Source organism: Pipra filicauda, unplaced genomic scaffold, assembly GCF_003945595.2.
Source record: "Pipra filicauda isolate LSUMZ 115617 unplaced genomic scaffold, ASM394559v2 scaffold30_size5312502_pilon, whole genome shotgun sequence".
In the NCBI taxonomy this organism is placed as follows: domain Eukaryota; kingdom Metazoa; phylum Chordata; class Aves; order Passeriformes; family Pipridae; genus Pipra; species Pipra filicauda.
Window position 1 is genome coordinate 3,583,318 of NW_024104432.1, and position 24,151 is coordinate 3,607,468.

At 36.8% G+C, this 24,151-nt stretch overlaps 1 protein-coding gene across 1 annotated transcript; it reads left to right on the forward strand.

Moving 5' to 3' along the window:
* The first annotated feature begins 1,414 nt into the window (after positions 1 to 1,414).
* Positions 1,415 to 21,045, forward strand: RNF212 (ring finger protein 212). The gene is made up of 12 exons (XM_027736621.2): positions 1,415 to 1,628; positions 3,345 to 3,406; positions 7,400 to 7,474; positions 10,096 to 10,152; positions 13,122 to 13,180; positions 13,876 to 13,940; positions 14,050 to 14,119; positions 14,937 to 14,982; positions 16,230 to 16,293; positions 17,860 to 17,932; positions 18,597 to 18,784; positions 20,898 to 21,045. The coding sequence occupies exons 1-12, from the start codon at positions 1,517 to 1,519 to the stop codon at positions 20,933 to 20,935; spliced, it is 909 nt and encodes a 302-aa protein (XP_027592422.1). The 5' UTR covers positions 1,415 to 1,516; the 3' UTR covers positions 20,936 to 21,045.
* Positions 21,046 to 24,151: the final 3,106 nt, after the last annotated feature.

Below are 24,151 nucleotides of genomic sequence, written 5' to 3' on the forward strand. Positions count from 1 at the left end.
GCCATACCCAGAGCTACAGCCTGCACTGCAACTAGGTCTGTAAGGGAATTTTTTCCTAAAAATTTCATCAAGGGAAACTAGCAAACTATGGGTTTGGGTTTTGGTTTTTTTTGTCTAAGAAATGAAAATCAAAACTCCTTCTTTTGCTCTTTTTCCTCATTGAAAGATGCCATAGCAAAGCAGTGACAGCAAATTAACAACCTTCCTGGATTCCTACATTTAAGGGAGTGGAATCCACAACCTTTTTCCACACACCTGCTGGCCCAGGAGGAATGAGGAGGATGGGGCTCCTGCTGCAGCCCTTGCCTGGAGCACTGAGATCCCGGGTCACTTCCCCACATTTGGGAAAGGGAGGGAGAATCTCTCAGAGGACCCTCTGCATGGGCACTGCTCCACTTTGGTAGTGAGAGGTGAGAAAAACAACTTCTTTTAAGGCTATGAGGGTCAAGCTCAGATTCAAAAACTGCGCACCACGTAACATTGAACAGCCGAAGAAACCCCACACCTGTGAGAAAACTGTTTGTATACAACTCTCTAGCTTCGCTCATCTTTACTCAGATCCTAACTCTGGTTTCTCTATGTCACAACTTCTGTATTCCCCTTATATTTTTACCCCTTGAATCCCATCTTTTATCAACCTCTCCCCCCCTTCCCCCGATGTAAAGCTAAATCTAGAAGAAGTACTCAGTGACTTAGGCAGCATTTTAAGTTGAAGTCAGGATTGGGATGATTGAATACCCACAGGGGGTTGAGAGCAGGGGAAGGTGAGATGCTAAAAGAGTTACTAGGAGGAAAGCAGGAGCTGGGTGGTGGGGAAGGAAGGAAGATAAAAGATGGAAAGGCTAATGGGGAGAAGAGAATTTATAATATGTCATAAAACTAATCTGGAGTCCTTGATTTTCCATATTTATGAATTTTTTTGTTCCCAGGCTCATGTGTATAAGGGAACTTTTTAGATTCGCCTTGAGCATCCAGGCTGAGAGATCAGAGATGGAGGGACTGATTTGTGAGAAGCGTTCACCTGCTGCCAGCTGGGTCATTCCTGTGAGTTCATGCTGGCACTAGTAGCTGCTCTGTTTCTCCTAGTTAGGTCCCACTTAGGGACCTAAATCTAAAACAGAAATCTAAAAAAAAAAAAAAAAAAAAAAAAGGAGTTTCCTAAGATTTTAAATTTCTCTGTATTAAAAATTCTGAGACTTTAGGGTAAGATTACTGCTTTTAGTAATCTTTGGGGAAAGGAAGGGGAATCTCGCAGAGGATCCTCTGCGTGGGCACCGCTCCAGTTTGGTAGCGAGAGGCCAGAAAATACAACTTTTTTTTGGGGGGGGGTGGGAGGGTGAGGGTCGAGCTCTGCCGCCCCTCAGGCCCCGCGGCGGGTCGGGCGGTTCCCCCTCACCCGGGGCCGCCTCAGGCGGGCGGGCAATGGCGGAGCGGCGCCTGCGGGGCTCGCCCTGAGGAGGGACCTCCTCTGCCCCGGCCCCCGGCTCGCTGCCGGGCCCTCCTGCCCCTCCGGCCCATGGCCCTCCCGGTGTTCTGCAACTCCTGCTCCTGTGAGCCCCGCAAGCCCACGCCGCGGTTCTGCCTCACCAGCTGCGGCCACGTTTTCTGTGAGATTTGCCTCCAGAAAGGTAATGGCTGCTGGAGCGGCCAGTGCTGGCGTGCACACCCTCTCACCTTATCCTTCGTATTTCTGACTCGTTGTGGAAAAAAAAAAAGAAGGGCCTGAGCATTCCTACGTGTCTGTAGAATGTTGTTGATAAACCTTTTCAATCCTTGCTATTGATTTTCTTTAAATACTGAAGCCTGTCAGTGTCCACCTCCAGGTGAGTCTGGCTTTGAGAGCAGGCCTTGGGCACGGGAAACTGGAGGCCTTAATAAAACTATCCTGGATGCTTATGATTCATAAGGTTGTTAAACAAACAAACAAAGGCATTCTCTTCTGGCAAATTTGGAAAAGGACTTGCTTTTTCATCCTGAGAATGGGTAATTTACACTGCGTAGGATTTGTTTAGGGTAGGCTTTGCAAGTAGTCTTAAGATGTTTTAAAGGTCAGTATTGTTCCTGGAAATTTTTCAGCAGCGTCAGGGAGGGTTGGAGGTGATGTTTTGAAGCTCTCTTGTCATGTACAATTCCAGAGTCATATTCTATGATATTTGTTATCAATCTACTCTGGCTGCATGTTTTGTTATTAATTTCAGTCAAAGAATATGTTGTCAAGGACCTCTGGATGTCACCTTGTCCAACACCTTGTTCTAAACAAAGCTTATTTTAAAGTGAGATCAGTCTTAAATTGCAGTATTTCAACAGAACTTGATATGCTCAGATGAAGATATGTGGAAAAGACAGAGGAATAATGTTGTTGTTTTTCAAAAGAAAAGAGCATCAGACAAATACCAATGTTTTTCCCTTTGAGATCATGCTAAATGTCCTGTGGGTTTTTTTTAAGGGCACACAGAAGAAATTATGAATCTGTATTTCAGAATTAAAAACTTTTGACTAGATGCATTCACAGGGTTGCTTTTAAGGAGGAGGATCATAAAATGCAGCCTCTAAATCCATTTTGCTGGATTTAGAGGCTGAATGTCTTTCCTTTCTGCTCTTAATATTGTTTGGCAGAAAAATGCCTGAAAGATTATATATCTTTTTGCTGGGAATTCAATAATAATCATAATACCAGGTTTAAAATGTATTTACATTCAAACGATGTTTATAAACATTGATCCACAGAATCCTCAGAAAGGAAGTAGCTAGTAAAATTACCAATGATAAACATTGTAATAATATGCATTTGCTATAAATATTTTCTAGTATGTTTGCAGATAATCAAAGAGACAGTTTAAAAATGATAAAGTTTTTAAAATGACTTTCTCACTGGAAGAATTCACAAGGTAAAATTATTAATTCTTTGATGTTAAGGTCTTATATATTTTATTGGGAGAACCATACTGGGCCCCAGTCTAAAAAGCCATATATCTGGTTGACTGTAAGTCATTAGTGCACTTAAGCATACATTTAATTAAACCAGGCAAGTAGTCCTATTTAAATCAACGGAACTAAAAGTCACCTGCATTCTGTGACACTAATGGTATTCATAAAATCATTTACATGAATGCTTGTTTGTGGGAGTAAGACCCGATGACATTCACACACATATTCCCTGTGCAACTCTGTGTAATGGTTGTTAAAGAATCAAATTCTTTATTCATGTTTATTCACATTTCTCGTATAACCTGCAGATTTCTTCCACAAGGTCCACGCAAAGGTTTAGGCATAGAGTTCTATTTACCAGGCGTTCAGTATCTACTCAGTTTGATGTATATTTTAAATGTGTCTTTACCTTACAGGCAAAAAAGATGAATGTTTGATCTGTAAAACTGCTTGTCAGACGTTAGTTCTTTCAAAACAGGTAAATGAAGCTTTAGTATTGTTGCATTACATTAATCTGTGGTTTGCTTAACAGCTAAATTATTTGCATTACAAAATGCTTCCTTTTTTTTTGCAAACGGTGACATGAATATTTACTGATAAAACGTTGTTAGTCTTAGATACTTGTGCACTAGGCAGCTTTTAGTTGTATGTATTTCATCAAATTACAGCCTGAGGAGACTTTTTAGGTTTTCAGGTTCTGCTGGACTGCAAATCATTCTAAACTTTTCAAGAAATGTGACTGGCTACTACTGTGTAACATCAGTGACTGCTTTCAAAATGTGGGAAAATGTTTATTGGTTTTGGCATTTGTACATCAGAGAAAATGAACTGTATTGAATTATTTTGTGTAATGGACTGAACAGAAAATCTGCATGATGGCACAGCAATGTTTTCAGGTAGGTTTTTTTCCCGTGTTTTCTCTTAAGCCTAATGATTTTCCTCATGGACACGTGATTAAGAGAGGATCTGAATGTTGGGAATCCTTGTTATTCACTAGAGAAATAAGAGCTTTTAATTCCCTTTCTTGATAAATCATTAGTAATGTTTAAGTTTTCCCTTTCTCCCAGGAACCATCTTCTCCTTAGCTGATTTCATAAATAGGTTGTGAAAACATTTATATTTTCTTAGACCGATGCCTACTTAAGAGACAAGAGCCTGCCTTACCAGGATAGAGGAAAAACACTAAAAATATTCACTAAAATTCAATAGAGCTAATACATAAAGTCCTCCTAGCCTATAAGGCAGTCATGTATAGGAAATAGAGGACAGTTGGGGACTAACCCTGAAGAGATGACCTTGAAGAATGGCATGATTTCTTTAGATCTGTCTAAAACTGAGCTGATGTATTTCTAAATACAGAAATTTCTACTCCTACATGCTGTATATAAAAAAGTAAAAAACTGTTGCACTGTATTTCATATCTGTAAACACAGAGTCTTGCAGAACTGAATTAGAGCGAAGACGACAGTGATACCAAAAATAAAAAATTACAACAAAACGACAAAATGCAGTCATAATACAAAGGAACAGTGCACACAGTAATCAAATATTAAAAAAAAAATATGAACAAGCCCCTCTTAAAAATTCTAGAAGACATATTTTAATATGCTTTCATTTTCAACCTACTGCAAGTTTTGTTATTAATTTCAGTCAATAATTTAAGTTGTCGGGTACCTCTGGAGGTCATCTTGTCCAACACGTTGCTCAAAACAAAGCTAATTTTAAAGTTAGATCAGTCTTAAATTGCAGTATTTCAGCAGAACTTAATAATTTACTTCAAAAATACCAAAGGAATTAAAAAAATGCATTGATTGGGATACTAACAAAAATATTAGATGTTTCATTAGAAGCTACCACTGCTCTGGAGGGCTGAAAGGAAGCAAATTACCATATTCTTTAAAAAAGACATTAATGATGATTGCTTATCCTTGATTAAGAACAGATAAAATGATTGGAATGATAATTAAAGATGCATATAAAAAAGTCATGGCTCTATAATTCAGGAACCTGAGTGGAAATATACCTGGTAAGCTTTATGAGCTTGATGCTGTGGGAGAATTCCCAATGAGGAGGAGGTCCTATAAATGTGTTAGAACTCCTAATTAAATTGTATGTTGGGGCAATCACCATCTACACGTTAAATATTCTCATCTTTACAGTAATGCATTCTTGTCACCTTTATATCTTCCTTGTATGTCCCGTGATCCCCACTTGCTTTTCCCCAGAGGATGGTTAAGTGTTATGGCAAATCAGAATCTCGCTGCTCATTATTGTAGAATATCATATTAACATCTGCTACTCCTCCATGCAACAGATAAAATTTAAACAGTGTTATAGGAACCTTTGTTTTAAAGAGTTTTTACATCAACATGAAGCTGGTTGGGTTTTATTTTTTTAAAATCTGATAGGTACTTAAACCAAGGTCATTGCTTTGACAGAATCCTAAATAGATTGCAAGAGCTTGGCTCTTATGAATACGTTTTATTTAAAGATGCTGAATGTACTTTTATGAATATATTAATTTTCTAGATGAAATATTATCGCCTTGTTCGTATTTTCTTTACTTAAATACCACGGATAGATTAGACTGTGCTGTCTCTCTGTCTGCTTTTCTCTTTCTCCATCTGTCAGTTCACCCCATGGAAATTTTTGAACGCTTTGGCTTATGTCAACCAAACTCAAAAGAGCAGAGGAAGTCTCAAATACAATTAATTACCTCCTGTGAGTTCTGTAAAAATTAGTAGCTGGGGAAAGCAAGGCAAAGCAGCTTTCCTTGCTCTCCCCTGGTGAGGGGAGTGCAGGTACAGCCCATCAATAATCAGAAGCACGTTTGGGAGCCGCGTGCACGGCTCTGCAGTGAGGAAACAGTGCAGGCCACCAGGTGAATTGAGTACAGGACACCAGAGTAGCTGATGTCGGAATATGGAGAACAGAAGGTACAAATCTATTGCAAATCCAGGTTTATTAATTTAGCTCCTCGCATAATTATTTCTCGTACGTTAGAGACTCAATTTCCCTTTATTATTAAAAAGATATAATTTAAGCACACATTGAAAATAGGTCTGGCAAATACAGTTGTTATTTAGTCTTGGATGTTTGACTTTATACCAGGGTTAAAATATTTTTGGTGTAGCTAAAAATACTGTCTCTATCTCTCTAGATGTTTGTGCATTTCTAAGTGGAACAAAGCCTAACTCTTTGATTTCAATGCACTGTTTTTAATTTAAGTGACTGCACTCACCTCTGGTTTCTTAGACTCCCAGAAAACTTATGCTTCATTCACAGGTGGCTTGCTTCTTATTTCTTTCAATAATTCATCTTTTAAAATTTTTCTATTTTTTGAGCTTTTCAAGATTCTTTAGTGCTTCTGGGATTAATTTACCTTTTGTCTACAACATTTTCAGTTCTTTTTGAATGGATTTTGAAAGGTGATTCCGTACATGAAGGATGCCTTCTTTTATCATCTGAGTATGCTGGCATTATTTTTGGGTTTTTATTCAATTTTTGGCTAGTTGTAAACCTACCTTCTGTTATTTAATCACAATACATCAAAGAGAACTTTCCAGGTAGATTGTTTTCTCCTAGATTCATTACTTTTTGAAAGCTGTTTAACTGTTTTAACTTAGTGCTATAACTAGTGTAACTATTTTGGAGTTGTATTTTCTTTGTTTTTCGTATGAACTAATTAAGAACACATGTATTCTGGATTGAAGTAACACTTAAGTTATCTACACTTCTTTGTAGTTTTGGATAGATGTCCAAATATCACTGTCGTTCTGAAATTCACTTTATATTTTGCAGCATTTTTTTCTCACCATAAATAACGACAACTATATCTTTATTACAATGATGGGTTAGGTGCAGAGCACTTACTGAGAATTTTCTAAAAGCACAGAAGGCCATTTGTGAAGCCACATCATGATCTCTGATTGACAGTCTCAAGTCATAAAATACTTGAAAAATTCAGCTATGATTTAAAGGCTCTTTTCTTATTCCACAATGGCATTCTGCTGCCCAGTGGGCAGGAGAGACAGAGGGATCCCAGTCAGCACTGGAACTATTCTGAAAAAGGACTTTGAAACAAAAATGATTATAAGATGCACCCATGTGACTGGGAATGGTGAGAACCAAAAAGGCTGAAGAGGGGCTGCCAGAAACCTGGCTGTTGGTCTGGAGGCATTGCCTCTTCCAAGAGCCACAGCATCTTCCTTGAATGTCCTCTGGAAATTGTTACTATCTTAGAATAAGTATGTACGTGTGTAATATATTTAAACAAACGCCTTCTAGATGGTTGATAAGGGCGTTAGAGAAAACTGGGCTTGTTTTCAATTTCTGTATTATCCTACTCATGGTTTGTCTGGTTTTTTATTTGTGTACATCAACCAATTTAAGCAGCACTTTACAAAATGCTTTATTTAATATAACTTGCAAATAAAAATGCTAACCTTGGCATTCTTTCTTTTCGTTGTAGATAAATCCTGATATTCAGGCCCTGTTCATGGGAGTGGATGTGTTATGCAATAAATACTCAAAAGAAATAACACAGGTGAATCTGCCTTAAAACTTTTTAACTCTGTAAAATAATCAGCAGCTCCTACTGATTTTTATGTGAATGGGAAAAGTGTATGAGTGAATGCTTGAAAATGAATGTGTGCCCAATACCATCTTTACTTCCTTAATTCCACAGTTTCAAAGTTCTTAAAAAGGCATAAATTATGGTTACTGCTTATTTTTTCAAACTCTCTCTAGGGAGCACTAGCCTGGTTATTTTAGTGGTGTAAAATCACTTTCAATGCCATGCAATGAAAAATTAGATCTGCCATAAGCTTAAACATGCCCAGATATTGTGCCCTTATTATAGCAATAAAAAGTTACACAGTGAAAACCTGAGCAGGCTACAGTTCTGAGCTGACTGTGCTCTCTCTCCCTTTTTATTTTTTTTTTTTTAAGTCAAAGCAGGTCTCCTTTTTGTTCAGATAGATGCATTAAATGATTCCAAGGTAAATTTCCTCCTTGTCTTCTCCAAACTCCACGTAGGACTCCTTCCTTCAGGCTTAGTTTCCAGTCAAGAACTTTAGGAGCTGTGTGAGTAGAATGAATGCATCCAAACTCTCATTGCCTCGTCATTTTCTGTGTCTCTTCTTGTACATTCTCCCTGAACCCAGCTACAAACAAGTTTGATCTTTTGGTGAGTTTCATCTTTTGGTGAGTTCCCTGATCTGCAGAAAAGTAACCCAGGGAAGATCACCTGTTTCCTTCAGCAGTGATCATGGATTCACGTTTGCTCTACTCTATGCTTCACAAACTTCTCCAAAGCTGAGCTTGTTCCCTTTCCTCAGCAGGGCTCCTCCTCAGGTGCCTAGGTGACACAAAGTAAACATGAAGCCTTCCTCTCTCTTTACAAACCCACTTTTTAACAGCATCATCAGCAGTTACTCTGTAAACTGAACAAATGCAGGCAACCACGGCATCAATCACATCTGAATATAAATCTCCATAATTATTAAAGGAAGGAAATAGAGGATACAATCTGAAAAGAGTAAGGTGGGTTTTCTGTAGCCTGAGATAAGCTATTGGGAACACATTGAAGTATAATGAAGGCATTGAGGTATGGTCAGAATTTCTCCCAGCATCAAAAGACATAAGAGCAGCTTGTGCTCTGTTAGGACAAAGGTTTATCTAATGTAATATCCTGTCACAACAGTGGGTACTTAGGAAAGGGCATGAGAGCAAGGCTGGTGTGTAGTGATACATCTTCAGAACAGCCTCCCAGCTTTCAACAGCTTGTGGCACAGGGATTTCTCAAGGTGGGGTTGTTGCCTTTGCTTTCAGAAGCTTGTGGCGGATATTTTTCCCCACATAATTGTCAAGTTGTTTTCTGAATTTTAGCATCTATCTCATACTGTTGAAGGGAGGTGCACGGGTTGTTCACTGTGTGATAAGGGTTTCCTTTTTCAGGTTTTAACCTGCTAGATTCGTTTGATACTCTTGAATGCCATTCTGGAGGAAAGTGCACTCCATCTGTGCTAATCGTTAGTTTCAGACTGCTAATGCATCCCTTCTTCAACTGTCTTTTTTCAGCCATGAAGCTTCATATTCCATGTGGTCATTCTTTTACTGAAGCTCTTACATACCTCTGATTAATCTTGAACTATTCCCAGACCTCCTGTATCCTTTCTGAGATGTTAAGCAGACTCAGGATATAGTATTAGGCATTTTTAAAGAGAAATAATGATGTCCCCTCTACTTTTTTAAACTACTGCTAAAATCTGATTTTCTTTTTGACTGGTACTGAGCTCTAAATTGACATATTCACAGATTTCTCCTAGACCCAAGAACACATTTCTGAGTGAGGGGAGGCAGCTCTGAGCCATCACTTTCTGAGGGGATCTTTCTTCCATCAGTTCTTCTGAAGACGCTTCTGATTCTTTGATGAGTATTCAATGGGAACCCCCAGGCTCTTCCACAGTGAATAAAAAGTAACCTTTTCAGTTGGATACTCCACTTTGGGTTTATATTCTTAGAGTGTTTCTTCTTGGTTGTCCCTATTCCTGCACATTTTCTGGCAGTTTTCTAACACGTGAGAAGATTTATTAGAAGTTATTGCCTGTGGTAATTTGTTCCTCAAGCTCTTGTCTTGCCTTGTCTGTTTTTACTTTTAACCTGTCATGGTTTATGATCCTCATTTGGACGCCAGAAGTGCTTACACATCACCAGGCAGTGTGTCTAACAATTATTTTTTAATTAAGGGGATATTTTTACAAGGCATGTTATAATTGCCAGTAAGACAGATTACTTTTTATGTTGGCATTAATTTTATGTGTTTACTTAGCACTAATGAATAAGAAACACTGCAGCTAAACTGCCTTTCTAATGTCTTTGCCTTTTTATTGAACATAGTGTTAAAATATGAATCCAGTGAAATAAATCTACCAACTCTAGGGTAGGTCATATTAGATTTAAATAAACTTTATGAGACTTTATCAATGACAATAAATTAAAATGTTTTGGGGTTTTTTTTTGGAGAGAACTGAAAGAAGATATGGTAACTGCTTATTAAAATATAGAAGACCTTGAATACTGTGAATTAGTTCTCTTCCATCACTTCTTTGCTGAGGTACATAAATGTAATTGTATGAAGCTTAATGTAACTGTACTTGTTTTCAGATTTCAGAATTTCAAGAAAAACACCGTAAGCATTTATTAGCATACTACAAACAAAAGGTAACTCTAATTGTGATTTTCTTACTTTTTCTTATGTTTGCCTTGTTACTTTGGTTTATTTTTAGAAACTATATTAATCTTTTATTGGAATACTTAGAATAATTAATCAGGATTGACTCATTTCTGTCATTATAAATACCAGTTTTTAATTGTATACATTTTGTGAGGACTTTATTAATTGTAATTACTGTTATTTAATAAAATATTTTAGTTGTGGGGTGACCAAGATTAAATGGAGAATCAAAGGACAGGAAAGGAAGAAACCAATTTGCTGTATGGAGGGGGAAGTGGAAGAGGTGGGGAGAAAGTGGTGCTAGAAGATAAGCCTAGAGGGAAGGAAGACTAGGGACATGAGAAGCTTGAGCTTGACATGAGAACAAGACTGAGGGCTAGTACCCTGAATTCAGGATAGCTCAGTGGGAAGAAGGATAGGATTAATTATTCTGTGGAGAACAGGTGCTGAGTTTGTGACTGTGCTTCTTCCTTTGTGAAGTGGAAGTTTCTTTTTCACTTTTCAGCTATTTCTAAATATTTGATAAAATAGTTGGCTGTTTCCTTCATTTCTAAGGACATGGACAGCTACTGAAAGCTACTTGGCAGTGTTGGTGACTCGACCCATCAGTAGGTGTGCCATGTATGAAGTGACAGAGGGCAGCTCATACAGCTGATCAGTTGGCCATTCCGTGTGTAAGGAGAGCTTCTGGTGTGGTTGTCATGGATAGAACAGCTTGGAAACTTAAATGCTCTGTGGCTCATTCCTCCCTGTTTTCTGTGACTGCATTTTGGGATCAGTCCTAGAACACTGTGGGGTGTGTAGTTTTTTTCAAGGTCCTGTCCTTCTGCTTTCAAAGCCAGGCCATGGAGGAACCCTGATTTCATTCCCCTTCTGATCTCTTGTGCTGACTCCACGTGGTAAAACTGAAACCTTCAGACAAAGTAAAATGAATCTCTTAATAGAATTTAACATAAATAAAGATGTTATCTCCAAAGAAGAGAGTTTTGATACCTTTTGATGGTAAGTTTCTAAGTTATTTACTGTTGAGACATGAATTTAACAGTGGTTTTAAAGTACTCAAGGATGCTGATTGACCTAAGGAAGGTGTTTAGGTGACAGTACTGGAACAGTTGAAAATATAGTTTGTTGCTGCTTTAGTGAGCACACTGTTTTGGGTGGTTTTGTTGTTTTGTCCATTCTATGCATTTGTTAGTATGTTAAAACTGCTTGCATTGGATCAGGGGCAGGAGAGACTGTCTTAAACATCCACTGAGCAGCTGTGGGTAACACTGGTGGAGAAATAGTTTGTCAGTGAGGCTGAGGTGAGCAAGGAAGAGAAGAGTGTCCCTGTGCAATGATAGACCCATCCCCTCCCTGTGAGTGTTGGTTAACAATGCTCCCCCTTCCAGAGCTACTGGGAGACAGTCTGAAGGAGCTGGGGAAGTCCTCCTGCCGCTGGCTTTGAGATGAAGGTGGGTGGGAAAAGGGTGGAGCAAGAATGCTTTACAGTATAAATAGTTTGGCAGATGCAGTGATGCCTGGGGAGGTGACAAAGGACAAATCTGCCCTTTGACACAAGTGCCTCTTCCACTCTCCACTCTGTGGGTCTTGGCCTTTGGGAAGAGTGCAGTACTTACTGTGTGAGGAAATTCTATTTTCTCCTGCTTGGCTGTCTTGTTTATGGTCCCCTTCCTTATTTCTAATGTGTGATCCTTGTCACTGTCAACCAACAGGCTCTCATGACCTTCATAAAAGTTGCTTTGTTGCTGATCTGGGGAGTTGTGCAGATATCAGTGTGCAGGTGATAGTGTGTGGTGTGGGAACTTGTGTCCATATTCCTGGCAAGTCTAGACCTCGTGTTGTGCCAGGACTCCAAAATACTGAAAACCAAATAGTCCTTCACCTTCTTTAAGGCATTTTGGTCTTAGAATTATCCAGTCCTACAGAGTGACAGTACATTCTTCCTGGCATCTGTACTGGCCACTTTCTTAATCAAACCCAGCTCTCATTAGGAAAAAGAAAAAAGAATACTGAAAAGCAGATCTTATGTAAATTACATTTTGCTTTTAATCTGTTCTGCAGAGTTTTACATGGTGCAAAAAGAGCATAATATCTCCCACAAATGATATGATTTTATAAAGGTGTATCAGGTAACGTTATTAAAGGACTCAAATAATATTATGAGGAGAAGAATGAGAAGTTAAGCAAATTCATAATTTGCCTTCAAATCAAAATGTGAATAGTGTGAAGGATTAAGGTCACACAATGGAAATTAAGGATAAAATAGAGATGCAGTTTTGAGGCTACTGAGTAAATTTTTACATCCTTCATAAAATATAATATATGATTGTGTCATGAAAGACTGTAGAAAATACACATAATAGGGAGCTGACCTAATGTTTTTGACCTTAATATTCTTCAATTTTGCAAGCTCATAACATTCTTTAATGGAGATATTTTTGGTTGTGTCTGTAACATAATAGGAGATACTTTTCACTTAAGCTTATTACAAATAGATGCTTCCGTGAACTGAGTACATTTTAAATCTTAAATGAGAAATATGGGAACATCATATTTGGTATTTTATACAGTTATTGGTAGCTTTTTCAGATAGTTCCATATTAAACATAACTTAGCTGTTATATCAGATATGGAAAAGAGGAAGAAAAAGAAAACAAAACTATTTTTAAGCACTTTCTTAGTATTCATTTATCCAATATTACCAGCACACATAACAGAAGGTAATCAAACTAAGTCTGTAACTGCCAAAAAGAAGCGTATCTCTTCCAGACTGGCTGTTTGATGGATCTGTATTACAGCTATAACAGCTCCAATAAATCTAGAATAGCAATGATGTCTTAAGATTAAAACCAATAGAAAGCATCCTTTCAACACTTTAGAAGACTAGTTGGATGAAAATGAAGTTGTATATCATGACAAATAGATTTTGTTTAAATCTATGATTATCTCACAGGCAGCAAAGCTGGAAGAATCTCTCAAGAAAGCAACACAACAAATACAACAGATACAGTGGTAAGTGGTTTAATGCAGCAAAAGTAAATGTAATCAGCCAACAGAAAGGTTAATTGTTAAAAAAATAAAGAAGTTGTGCTTTGTTTGCCTTTCTCATATATTTGTACATAGTTTTACAGAAATACATGAATAGTGATTTCTGACATCAGAACCATTTTATTCACACTAATCAATCATGTCAGGAAGAAATCCTTTTGTTTTAAAATTCAACTCAGTGGTTACTCTAAAAATGAACTTTCAGTAGAGTCTATGACATAGATAATCAGTCTTAAATTTTTATTTGCAGTTACATAACCATTCTGTGTATTTTGCAATGGGCTTTCTAGCATCAGCCTGGAAAGTACTATAATACCTTTCCTGGTGCCTAGCCCATTTACAAAATTACCAGGGTTTTGTAACATGGTTCACATCTTTTCTATTTCTAGTAAAAATTAACTTCTGTTTGGATATTGTTGGATATGCTGCAGACATTATGGCAAAGTACTTTAGGGAATAGACATTATGATCTGGAGAAAAAGTTAGCTTATCAAATAAATTCTTAATTTGCTTCATGGCAGTTAGTTAATTTGCTTCATGTTAAAACTAGCTGTTGATGGATAAAATGCTTTGATTTTATACTTCATTGATCAACTAGACACTTAAACTAATCCAACCAACTCTCAGTTTATATCTTTTTTTTCTTGTTTCTCCTTTAGTATGAAACCACCTGAAAAAACTGCACAACTGCCATTTTCCAATACAAGCCGAAATCCATTTTCCAGTAAGAAGTGTTGGTTTAAGATCTTAACTATGGAATACCTATCACTGGATATATATCTATATCACTGGATATAGCTATGTTCTAATATTAAATTTCTTAATGACTTCAGTTCCTTCAAGAAAACAGAATGGTTATTCTCCATATCCTCTTCATTCTAGTCATCCTTCCACTTCTGAAATGTAGGTACAAATTAGTTAATTTTCAACGAAAATCTTAACTGATGTTTTATACAGAAAGTCATTTTTTCTGTAATGAGTTTAAAATATTGTCTGATTTTGTGTTCTGTTTCTGCAAACTGTTTGTATATGAAAGAACTGAGGAATGTCCTATCTATCCAAGTATACTTAATAGTTACTTGTGTAGATTGTCTTTGTAGTCACTGGAAAAAAATCTAAGACATGATGGACCTTATTCTAAAGAATTTCTGAATGGATGGATAGATAGACATAGACTAGAGAGATAGATTAATTAGTGGATACATTAATTAGTGAGAAACTTTCCATTTATTATAGGGGAAGACTAAATTACTTGTCTGCCTATATGTACACTGTACTTGTCTAAAGTTAGATGGGATGAACTCTAGTAAGGCTTATTTAATTTTAAATAAAATGAACATACAGCTTGCTCAAATGAAAATATTTCTGTACCTATGATTGTGACTTTCTTTTTTATAAAAAAATAAAATTTCAGAATCCTCCTTGTTGTGGAGACAAGTGACGAATATATAAATATACATATTTATTCAGACTTAAATACAAGAATAGCAAGGCTGATCATAAAATAATTTTCTCTGTAAATGTCTAAATCAAAGCTCAGAATCAATTAATAGATTTTTCTACTGCTAGTGGGTTTTGGAATAAGTCCTAAATACTCATATGCATTATGCTTTTTCATTATTAGTCAAATTTAACATCAGAATCTAACATAATTTTAGTTGTTATAATGAAAATGTTATTTTTATTACCATGTCATACTTATTTTGACCTTTCTTGCAAGGGTGGAGGCAATGGAGATTGATCCTGTACCTTCACCGATGAGGAAAGTAAGTGGTTTTCTAATGTATGTTTATATATGTATATAAACACACATGCATGCTTTTGATTTGTCCTGCTTTTTTAATGCTGCAAAAATTAGGATTCTCCCCCCATCCTCTTCAAGAAAACATTTCTAATGTACATGCTGGTTTCAGATATGCTGAACTTGTGATGCCAAATTAAATGGAAAATTCTTAAAATCTCAGTATGTTTGTATTACAAAAATATAGCTGTTTAAAAAATAAATGTTGCTAATCCATGCAACTGAGAGTTGCAATTAAAGTTCCAACATATTAAGGAATGGAAATATAAGTAAGATTTTCACCTTTACCAGACCTCATGTGGGTGGCTACAGTGCAGATTTGTGCTAGCATCTCAGGGTTTCCTTTGTAACCTATGGATAAATTATATCCATAGATAGGCCTGTATCCATGGTTAGGCCCGTGGGCATAACCTATGGATGATAATATGTGTGATTCATCTCTTTCTAAAGGAAACTTTCTGGCCTCATTCCTGTTTCTCTTCCATGACCATAAAGGGAATTTGTGGGGATCAGGATGTAAATACTGTCATTGCAGATGTCTGGAGTTAAAAAAGGTGAATCACTTGGTACTCTTAACTTCACATCACACTGACTCTCAAAACATTAATGAAATTTCATTTATGATAGATAAAAGAGGGTTTTTTAATCCAAAAATAAAATCAGTCTTTATCTTTCACTTTTTGTAAACGGTTCTGTTTGCTGCTTGACCATGTGATCTTGCTTCTATCTGTGCTCAGGGGCATCAAAGTGTGTGTAGTATCTTCCCTTGGTAAGAAAAAGCCAGGTGTGGAGCCAGTGGTCTGAAAGCACTGTTAGACTTTGATATTTGAGTAGGGAATTGCAAGCTTTGAGTGACATTGCTAACATGAGAATGAAAGCAGGAGCTTTTCACTGTATTAGTGTCCTGATTAGGAGAGGTAACATCCAGGAACAGATGCTAGCTTAGGAATGGAATCTCACCATAGAAATCAATGGGAGTGTCTGATATGTTTTTATCTGAATGTGACAGACAAGAATAAAACTAAAATACGTGTACTTCCCCCTTGCCCACAGATCTCTAAAAATAGTAACTTAATTCTTAGGTTTTACATTTTAGTGATATGAATAAAACTGGCAGTGGAGAGTTCCAGAAATCTGTAACACTATTGCTTAAAATGCCTTTATAATTAGTATACTTATTACACTGTGGTTAATGACTTGCCATTCATTTAGCTCGAGACACCATCTGGTCCCACAAGGTTATCACTAATAACTCCACCACAGGATGGACGTATGGGTGAGTAACAGTAAAGTTTGCAGCTGAATAACATTTCTATTACATTAAAAGGATGAATAAATTAAAATCCGTACATTAGCAATTTACTAGAAAAACCTGAATTGTGTTAAGGTGTAAGGAACTTGCCAAGTACACATCAGTCCAGCAGATGGGAAATGCTTAAAATGAAGTATGAAGTGTCTTCCTAGTACTTACCTCTTCTGTTCTGTAAATTATTACTTGTAGCCAAAAGGATTTTTGCCCAAGTCAACAGCTGTAAGGAAAATACTGTAACAATGTGTATGGTTGAAGAGAACAGGAATACTTGCAATATACATTGTTGACCCTCTTTTAACCTTCATAATTGTATTTGTTTCTAGTTAACAGAGATTAACATTGTCCATAATGTCATATGAAAAATCACATGGGGAAAAGGGGGGAAACTAAATGGAGGTTAAAAAAGTATATAATAACAAAAGTAGGGTAGTTGAGTTGAGATCAGGAATTTATTGAGAAAAGTGATTCTTTGTTTCACTCTATCACTGTAATTGGGTCTAAGACCTTTTACCTGCCAGTACTTTCTTTCGTTCTTGGGCTGTTGCAGAGCTTGGGTAACACTCAGATGCAAATAAGACATGAGTAACAGCCTACTAAAATCAGTGCAGCCTCTTGAGAACTGTTTGTGAGGAGTTTCCCAGAATTCCTGATACTTTGCAGATCTGCTGTTCGTGTGTTCCTCTCATTCTTGGTTTTACATTCAACATGTTTCTGTAACAGTGCATTCCCAGGCAGGCTTTTACTTGGCTTCAGCAGTTCATAGAATCCATCTCCAGCCACATAAGAAGCTTTTAGCACTCCTGTGTTTTTACATGGTGTAAATGTCCTGAAACAAAGACAAATGCAATTGCAATGCAATTTCAGTGAAGGAGGAAAAATTGCTTTTTCTATGTTATGTGTGATTTATATGCTCAGATCCTCCCTAAATACATGCTTGCCTATAAATTTATGGATAACAAGATAAAGGGAGCTGAGGTTAATTGTTTTTTTTTATTGTGTCTAAAAATAAATAGATATTTATTAGACAGTAAAATTATATGTAGAGCAGTTATGCATTCAGCACATTTCAGAACCAGCCCATAAAGTTTGGCAGTGAACAAAGCTGAATGAATCAAAGTGTACGTGCAAAAGGAAGGGCGAGTGGAAACAATGATTTAATGATGCACTAAAGAAAATTTCCTTCTCAGAGGTGGATGGGGCAAAAAAGGATTAGCTGAAGAACTGGAGCACCTCAGCACAGCTATCTTGATAGTCTAATAGTAGTCTAATAAATGAAAGAAGGTGAAAGAAACCAACGTGTGTTTAACTCAGAACAAGATTTGCAGGATGATGCAGTAGGAATTTTTTTGTGGCAGCTGATCTCTTTCATTGACTACTGTAATTGTGCACCATTTTTAACTCTTCAATAAACCAACCATGAATTTGTCTCAAATCATGCAATTAAAGTACTAATCTTTGTTTCCAAAGATGTCTCTTAAGGAAAATGGGTAATTCTCTTTGGTCCTGTTTTCATAAATCTGATTCTTACAGGTAGTGTAGCCTACAAAAGTTCTCAGTCATCTCTAATAATGTCAAGTCAAAATACTGGAGCAGGATCTACAAGGTAGTTAATTTGTACATTTAAATGTTATATTCTGTGCCTGAAGAAATGTTATTGTGCAGGCTGGCTATCATCTGCATGAATCTGTTTGTTCTTGGTGGAAGGTTTTATTTAGAAATCACTTTTTTCAAAAATATGCAGAGATAGTCTGAGTTTCTGTAGCTGTGGATATCTGCAGTCATGATACTTCTATATAAATTGTAGTAATTTTATAGTAAGAAAGTGTAACAATGTCTCTGCTTTATAATTCTTATAAAAATCAGAGCTGACAGCACAATATTTACTCAAGAGCTATTCTCTGAATAACCCAAACTTTTCAGTGGCCAGGAGCAGGTGTTTCAGGCTTTTCATTTAAAAATTGAAAATATCTCAAACTGTGAGAATTATTAACACGAAGAAATAACTTCAAATGGTTCCAGAAAAAGTAAACTCTTTTTCCTTATAATCATTAAGCCAAATATGTCTTCCTAGGTATTTGCAAAGACAAATTTAAAATATATGTAACAAAGTATTTTTTCCCATCTTTGATTCTCATATAATTTTTTATGTCATTCTGGTAATATTTTCTTTTAAAATATTAGCACTGTGAATTTAGGTAATTTTGAAATCTCTGGTATTATTATGACACTAGCCTCAAATCACATGCAGGAATTCATTTCATCAACAGATCCACACCTGTAGGATTATCACTTAATGGATGTCCGTCATCGTCTGGATCACAGAGTAGTAGAAGGGGATCATGGGCTAATTCTGATTTAAGAACCCCTCAGCTGTATCCACTTACATCACCTTCCCCACAGCTTTCTGCAAGACATCCAATCACCATCTCTGGACTTCTGCAAAGACAACACTTAGGCAAGTATATTTATAAGATAACATTTAACACTTCCTGAAAAATTTTTGGCATAACGGCTAAATTTTTATTTACAGGAGACAGTAGATTAGAAATAAATTAAGCAACATTAAGATGATATTTCAAAATTGGAAGTAGGCTATCAGCAAAATATGAAAAATGCTGATCTTTATGATTGCATTTTGCCTTAGTCTTATTTCCAGTAGAGTGTTTGCTGTGAAAATGTGTTATTGCTTCACCTCAGAATATTTTAACAGAGATTTAAATCTGATAATGTCCATAAATGTTTTCTAGAAAAAAACTCCACAACTTCCAAAGAATGCAAAAGATACAATAATGTGACAAAAACTAATTGTGCAACAAATTTCAGGTTAAGGAGTAGAGAAAAGAAAAACATGAGTGGAGGAAGTGCAGTGGGAGTCATAGCAAGACTGGGATACTCAACGGGAGTCCTTTAATAAAGCAGAATAATTGAGTTGACACATGGGAAAGGAGTAAAAAAATGTCTGTAATGAAAAAGATGAATAGGAGACAGTTCCTGCATGACTGAAGAGCATGTTGAGAACGTGGGTGAGAGCTGCCACCTCACTGCATCCAGCAGGGAAAAAAAGGACATAGAAGGAAACTGCAGTACTCTGAGAGTAAGAAGTGAAGTATTAGTCATCCAGTTACTAGGAATTAGGGAGTGGTAATGGAAATGAACAAATCAGTGAACTCCTTCTGAAAATGAGCAATGAATAGGGAATGAGCAGAGGATGAGACAGAAGAGGAAGGAAGATGTGTTAAGGAATAGGGGAAAAGGTGAGAATGTTAAAGTGGTTGGGAGTGGAAAAGGAGAGCAGAACGGTGCATGGGACAGAGCAAAGGCTATAGAGGAAGCAGAGTAAATAATTTATGAAGAATGGAGATAAGACTGCAAAATACTAGTGTAAAAGAGGAAGCAGGATGGACCAAAGGAGAAAGGTGAGAGGACAGTAAAGGCTATTTCTCCTGCAAAGCAAGAGAAGTAGAAAGACGATGTTCTGCATAGTTACAACAAAAAGACTAAACAAAAAAGCAAAGGATAAGGAAATGATGGGAAGAAAATTAAGGCAAAAACATTTCCTAATATTTTATTTTTATGTTTTATAAATAATGTTATTCATTACATGTTACTTCTCTGTCATATGATCTGTATCTTCAGTTTAGGAGGGAAAGGCTTAGATATTAATTAAGAACATTTGTTGCTGGTGTTCTCCCCCATATTCTGTGATATTAACTTTGTTTCTTTTATAATTACCTACTATCCCATCACAGACTTCAGTAGTAATCTTCCCAATCCCGTGATTTTTTCAGTCCTGGTACTGAGGAGGTACCTGGATGAGGTTATTTAGCACCCTGACCAGTCGCATCTTGCAAACCTAATCCTCTGTATTGCAGAATTTGCATCACAAAACTTTTTTTAAAATTTACGTTAAAAAGCTAATTCATCTCTAAAGCACTTTTTTAGTCCGTATTAATAACGTGATCTTTCTATTCCGAGAGTAACCCATCCCACAGCAGTTTTGAGTTCATGAAACTTCATGAAAACAAAATAAGAATATTGTAAGAAATTCACTCCTGGTCAGTTATGAAGGCTTACAGCTTGTGGAAACTCACCTCATAATTGTTTTACTTGCGAAATTTCTGGACAGTGATACAGCATATGAAATAATGCCTGAACCTGACAGAATCTCTAAAAAATGTAGGAGCAACCCTACCTTAGGAGAAATTAAAGTTTAAAAAGCTGTATTGAACTTAAGGATTAATTTTCATTGAGCTATATGTTTGCAAGTTAATTGCGGTTCATATACAGAACAATGGCTTTGGAGATTTGCCCTGTGTAACTGAAATTGGAACATGGCAAAAATGCTTCTATGGAAAGAGAAACCTAATTTTTTATATAAATACAAAGGAGCATATTTACATTCATGAAAATAGCTATAGAAAAGTTGTCATCAAATTATGTAGGTTGTATTTTTAATTTTTTATAATTTTCTTTTCCTTGTATAAGTTCCCAAAATAAGTTACATGAATAAAATTTTCCTTTAGTCTCACCAAGTTTTTTTTCCATTTGTACTTGTATTCTTATTCTAGGATCAACTAATTTTGGAGGACATTCAGCAGAAAGATAAGCAAACATCTGTGAATTCTTTTGGTTAATAAGCATCTGGAGAAGCACTACACAGTCTTTGGATATCAAAGTATTTGTAACCTCAATAAAATGTCAAATTGGCATAAACCAGCTAATTGTTCAGCATGAATACTGTATTTAAACATCACTGATCTTTCTGATTAACATCTGCAGTAGCTTTGAACAGAAGTACAAAATCTTCTTGTTTTTACAAATTCTGACTTCAATTATATCATACAAATAAACAGCCTTTATTACCTAAGTGTTAAGACAAAACTTGCTTATATACTAAATGAGCATTTTTTGCTGTGAGTGCATTGAGCTGCAGCAGAACTTTGTAAATGGTTGTGCCTGTATGGTATTAGAGGTGGACTGCAGTCCTAGAAAAAACATTAATTTATGAATTTTTCATTTCAGAATTCCAAAGTTTGGTTCTTAATTGGAAAAGGACTTGGCAAAACAGTTTGCACTGTTGGAAAGGGATGAGGTTTGAGGGATATCACATTCTAGAGGGCTCTGCCAAGCTTGTAGTAGCTATTCCACAATTCCAGAAGTTTACCATTTGATTTAGGTAGCAATGATTCCTTCCTGGAGTGAAATACGAGGAATGGGATGAAGAGACAAACGCAGTGAAGATTACCTGTACTCATGCACAGGGACAGTAACTGGAGACTGAATGAAGGGGGCCAGAATGCAACATTTTCCTTCTGAGAATAACTCTTAAATTCACATTTCCACCATTACTGTGCATGTCTGGCAAAATTTTGGTATGACTGAGTCATCAAATACCTTTGTTTTGACCCTAACTTTACCTGGGATCACTCACCAGTTACCATCACTGGTAAAACAGTGGAATCTCACAGTAGATTTCCTTTCAAGCAAACTTTCATTCAAAAGATTTAATTTTACAATGCCACAGACATATACAAATAAAGATGTGTAGTGTAACTCTTGAAAATTTCTGCTCTCCTTAGTTCCAGATGAGCTAGAATAGCTTGAAAAATGAGACTAGTAAAATATGATTGCACTCCTCGTGGTTCAGGTAATCATCAGGTTACCTTTTCTGGTAAGCAGACCATGCTTTTGGCTGTAGGTAAAGAAGAGAACTTGGAACATTACATCAGTAAAGAGAAGAAGTGTGTATGGGTATTTACATTATTTTACTTCTGCTTTGAACTACTTTATAGTATCTAGGAGCAGCTTCTACTTAACCTATATTGCTTAATCTATTTGAGCCCACAGTCCAATCCTCAAGAAAAAAAAATCCAACAACCTCATCTTCAGAGATGTTATAGCTTTTTAGTGCATTTTGAAGAGGAACCAGAATGTAATTTGTGTAAAGCAAAGGCATGGGAGCTACCCATGCTGAGCAGAAATGCTTTTGAGTGACACCCTCTTGCTTTCCAGTTCAGAAAAAATGAAAATTTTAAAAGCAATTAATGCACTAAATATAATGTGAAAGTTTTCAAAACTTGCATCTAAGTGGCTGTTACATAATGCAAAATAATTGCTAGGAAAAAATAATTTAAAAAAGCTGTTTAAGGAATGTCATTTGCCAAGTTCAATGCTTTTAGTGTTTGTTCAACAAAAGTTGAAAATACTAAATTCGGTATTTTTTTCTTTAAGAGGAGAAGAAGGAGAAAAAGCAAGGTTTCTTCTATCTTCCAATAAGCCCAGAAGTTTGCATGTTACTCTCTTAGGCATCTGTCTTCACAGAATTTTTCTTGGTTTTGTGAGGAATTAGTCCTTTCATCTGTAAGGAAATTTGCAGTACACTAACGAAACACCAGAGGGTGCTGACTTACCTCTAAACAAATTAGTCACACCACTCTTCTGGGCAAGGGGAGTAAAATCGTTGCTACTCTGGCTTTTTCACTTTGGAATTTGTATAGAAAAGCTACAGACTTTAAAAAGAAGAGCAACGACGTGATGTAGAGTCTGAATGTAAAACATCAGAAAAGCACCTGAAGATGAACAACGAGTGTGAGGGACTGAATGAGCTGACCCGGAACTTAAAACAGTAATTCAGGTACAGTAGTGCACAAGTACATGAAAGGTAAAAATGGAAGCAGGGGTTAGTCATGCTGGTGGGGTAAACAGTAGTGGTCTGAAGGAAGACATTATTTAGGTTTGATTTTGAGAGACAGCTTTGGCAACGCTCTTGTCTCTCAGGATGGGGGCAATGCGCCATCACAGTGGATATTCAATGCCTCATCATTAAGAAGTGGTTGCTAAAGCTGTGCTGTATAACTTTGAGAGACAGAGACTGAACTGACCTCCGGTTCTTTTCAGTGTTTCTGTCTGCAGATTTCTGACTTTAAGTCATAAGAGGGCTCTAATTTATCTTCCACAGTTTTCTCTGAGAGAACACGAGTATATATTTCAGTACAAGAGTGTTTTATGCACACACAAACAATAGCAAAGGATTTTATTACAAGTCAGAATCGTGCTATTCATGCAGTGGGGTCACCTCTCATGCTGAAGGTATCCTCTTGTTTGCATTATCGTTGCCAACTTCAGCTTCATTTCACAGTCATCACTTATCTCTCTCACAAGGTGACGCTTAGGCCATATAAGGTAGCATCATGTCTATTTATTCCTTTGTCACACAAAGGAAGTCTGTTGCAGACAAATGCTTGGTCTGTTAGACATAATACCTGATACTTGCCAAGGAGCATTTTCTACAATTGTGCCAATTAAAATGTGAAATTGCTACCACTTATTTTTGAACTCTCTTGTCCCGGCAGTCAGGAAAGAATGCCATAACTCATCAAGATGCAGCACTGTCGGCTTATTGATGATGGTCCTTTTTTTCCCTCTAGAATTTAACCTGCTCATGACCTGAGGAAATGCGATTTGATAATTCTCTCCTTCTGTGGTCTCTGTGTCAAAAATGGCAACATATTTCAGTCTGTAGATCAGCTTTGTGTGCCTTTGGAGCACACGCTGTTTCTGGTGGTCAGACATGTGCCATCGTGCCACTCTTCCTGCAAATCTTCTGTGCAGATAGGAAGACACTTCTCATGTCCATGCTGTAGTGTTTGGGTTCTTTCATATTGCACCTTTAGGATTGCTGGGTATCCCATCAGCTCCAGAAAGCTTTAGCACTGTGCAGTCACTAAATCATCTGCATCACAAGAACCCGTGACTGCTACAACACTTTGTAGGGAAAACTACCTTTCCTAGCAAAAGGATTGGATTGATGTGTGTCTCCATG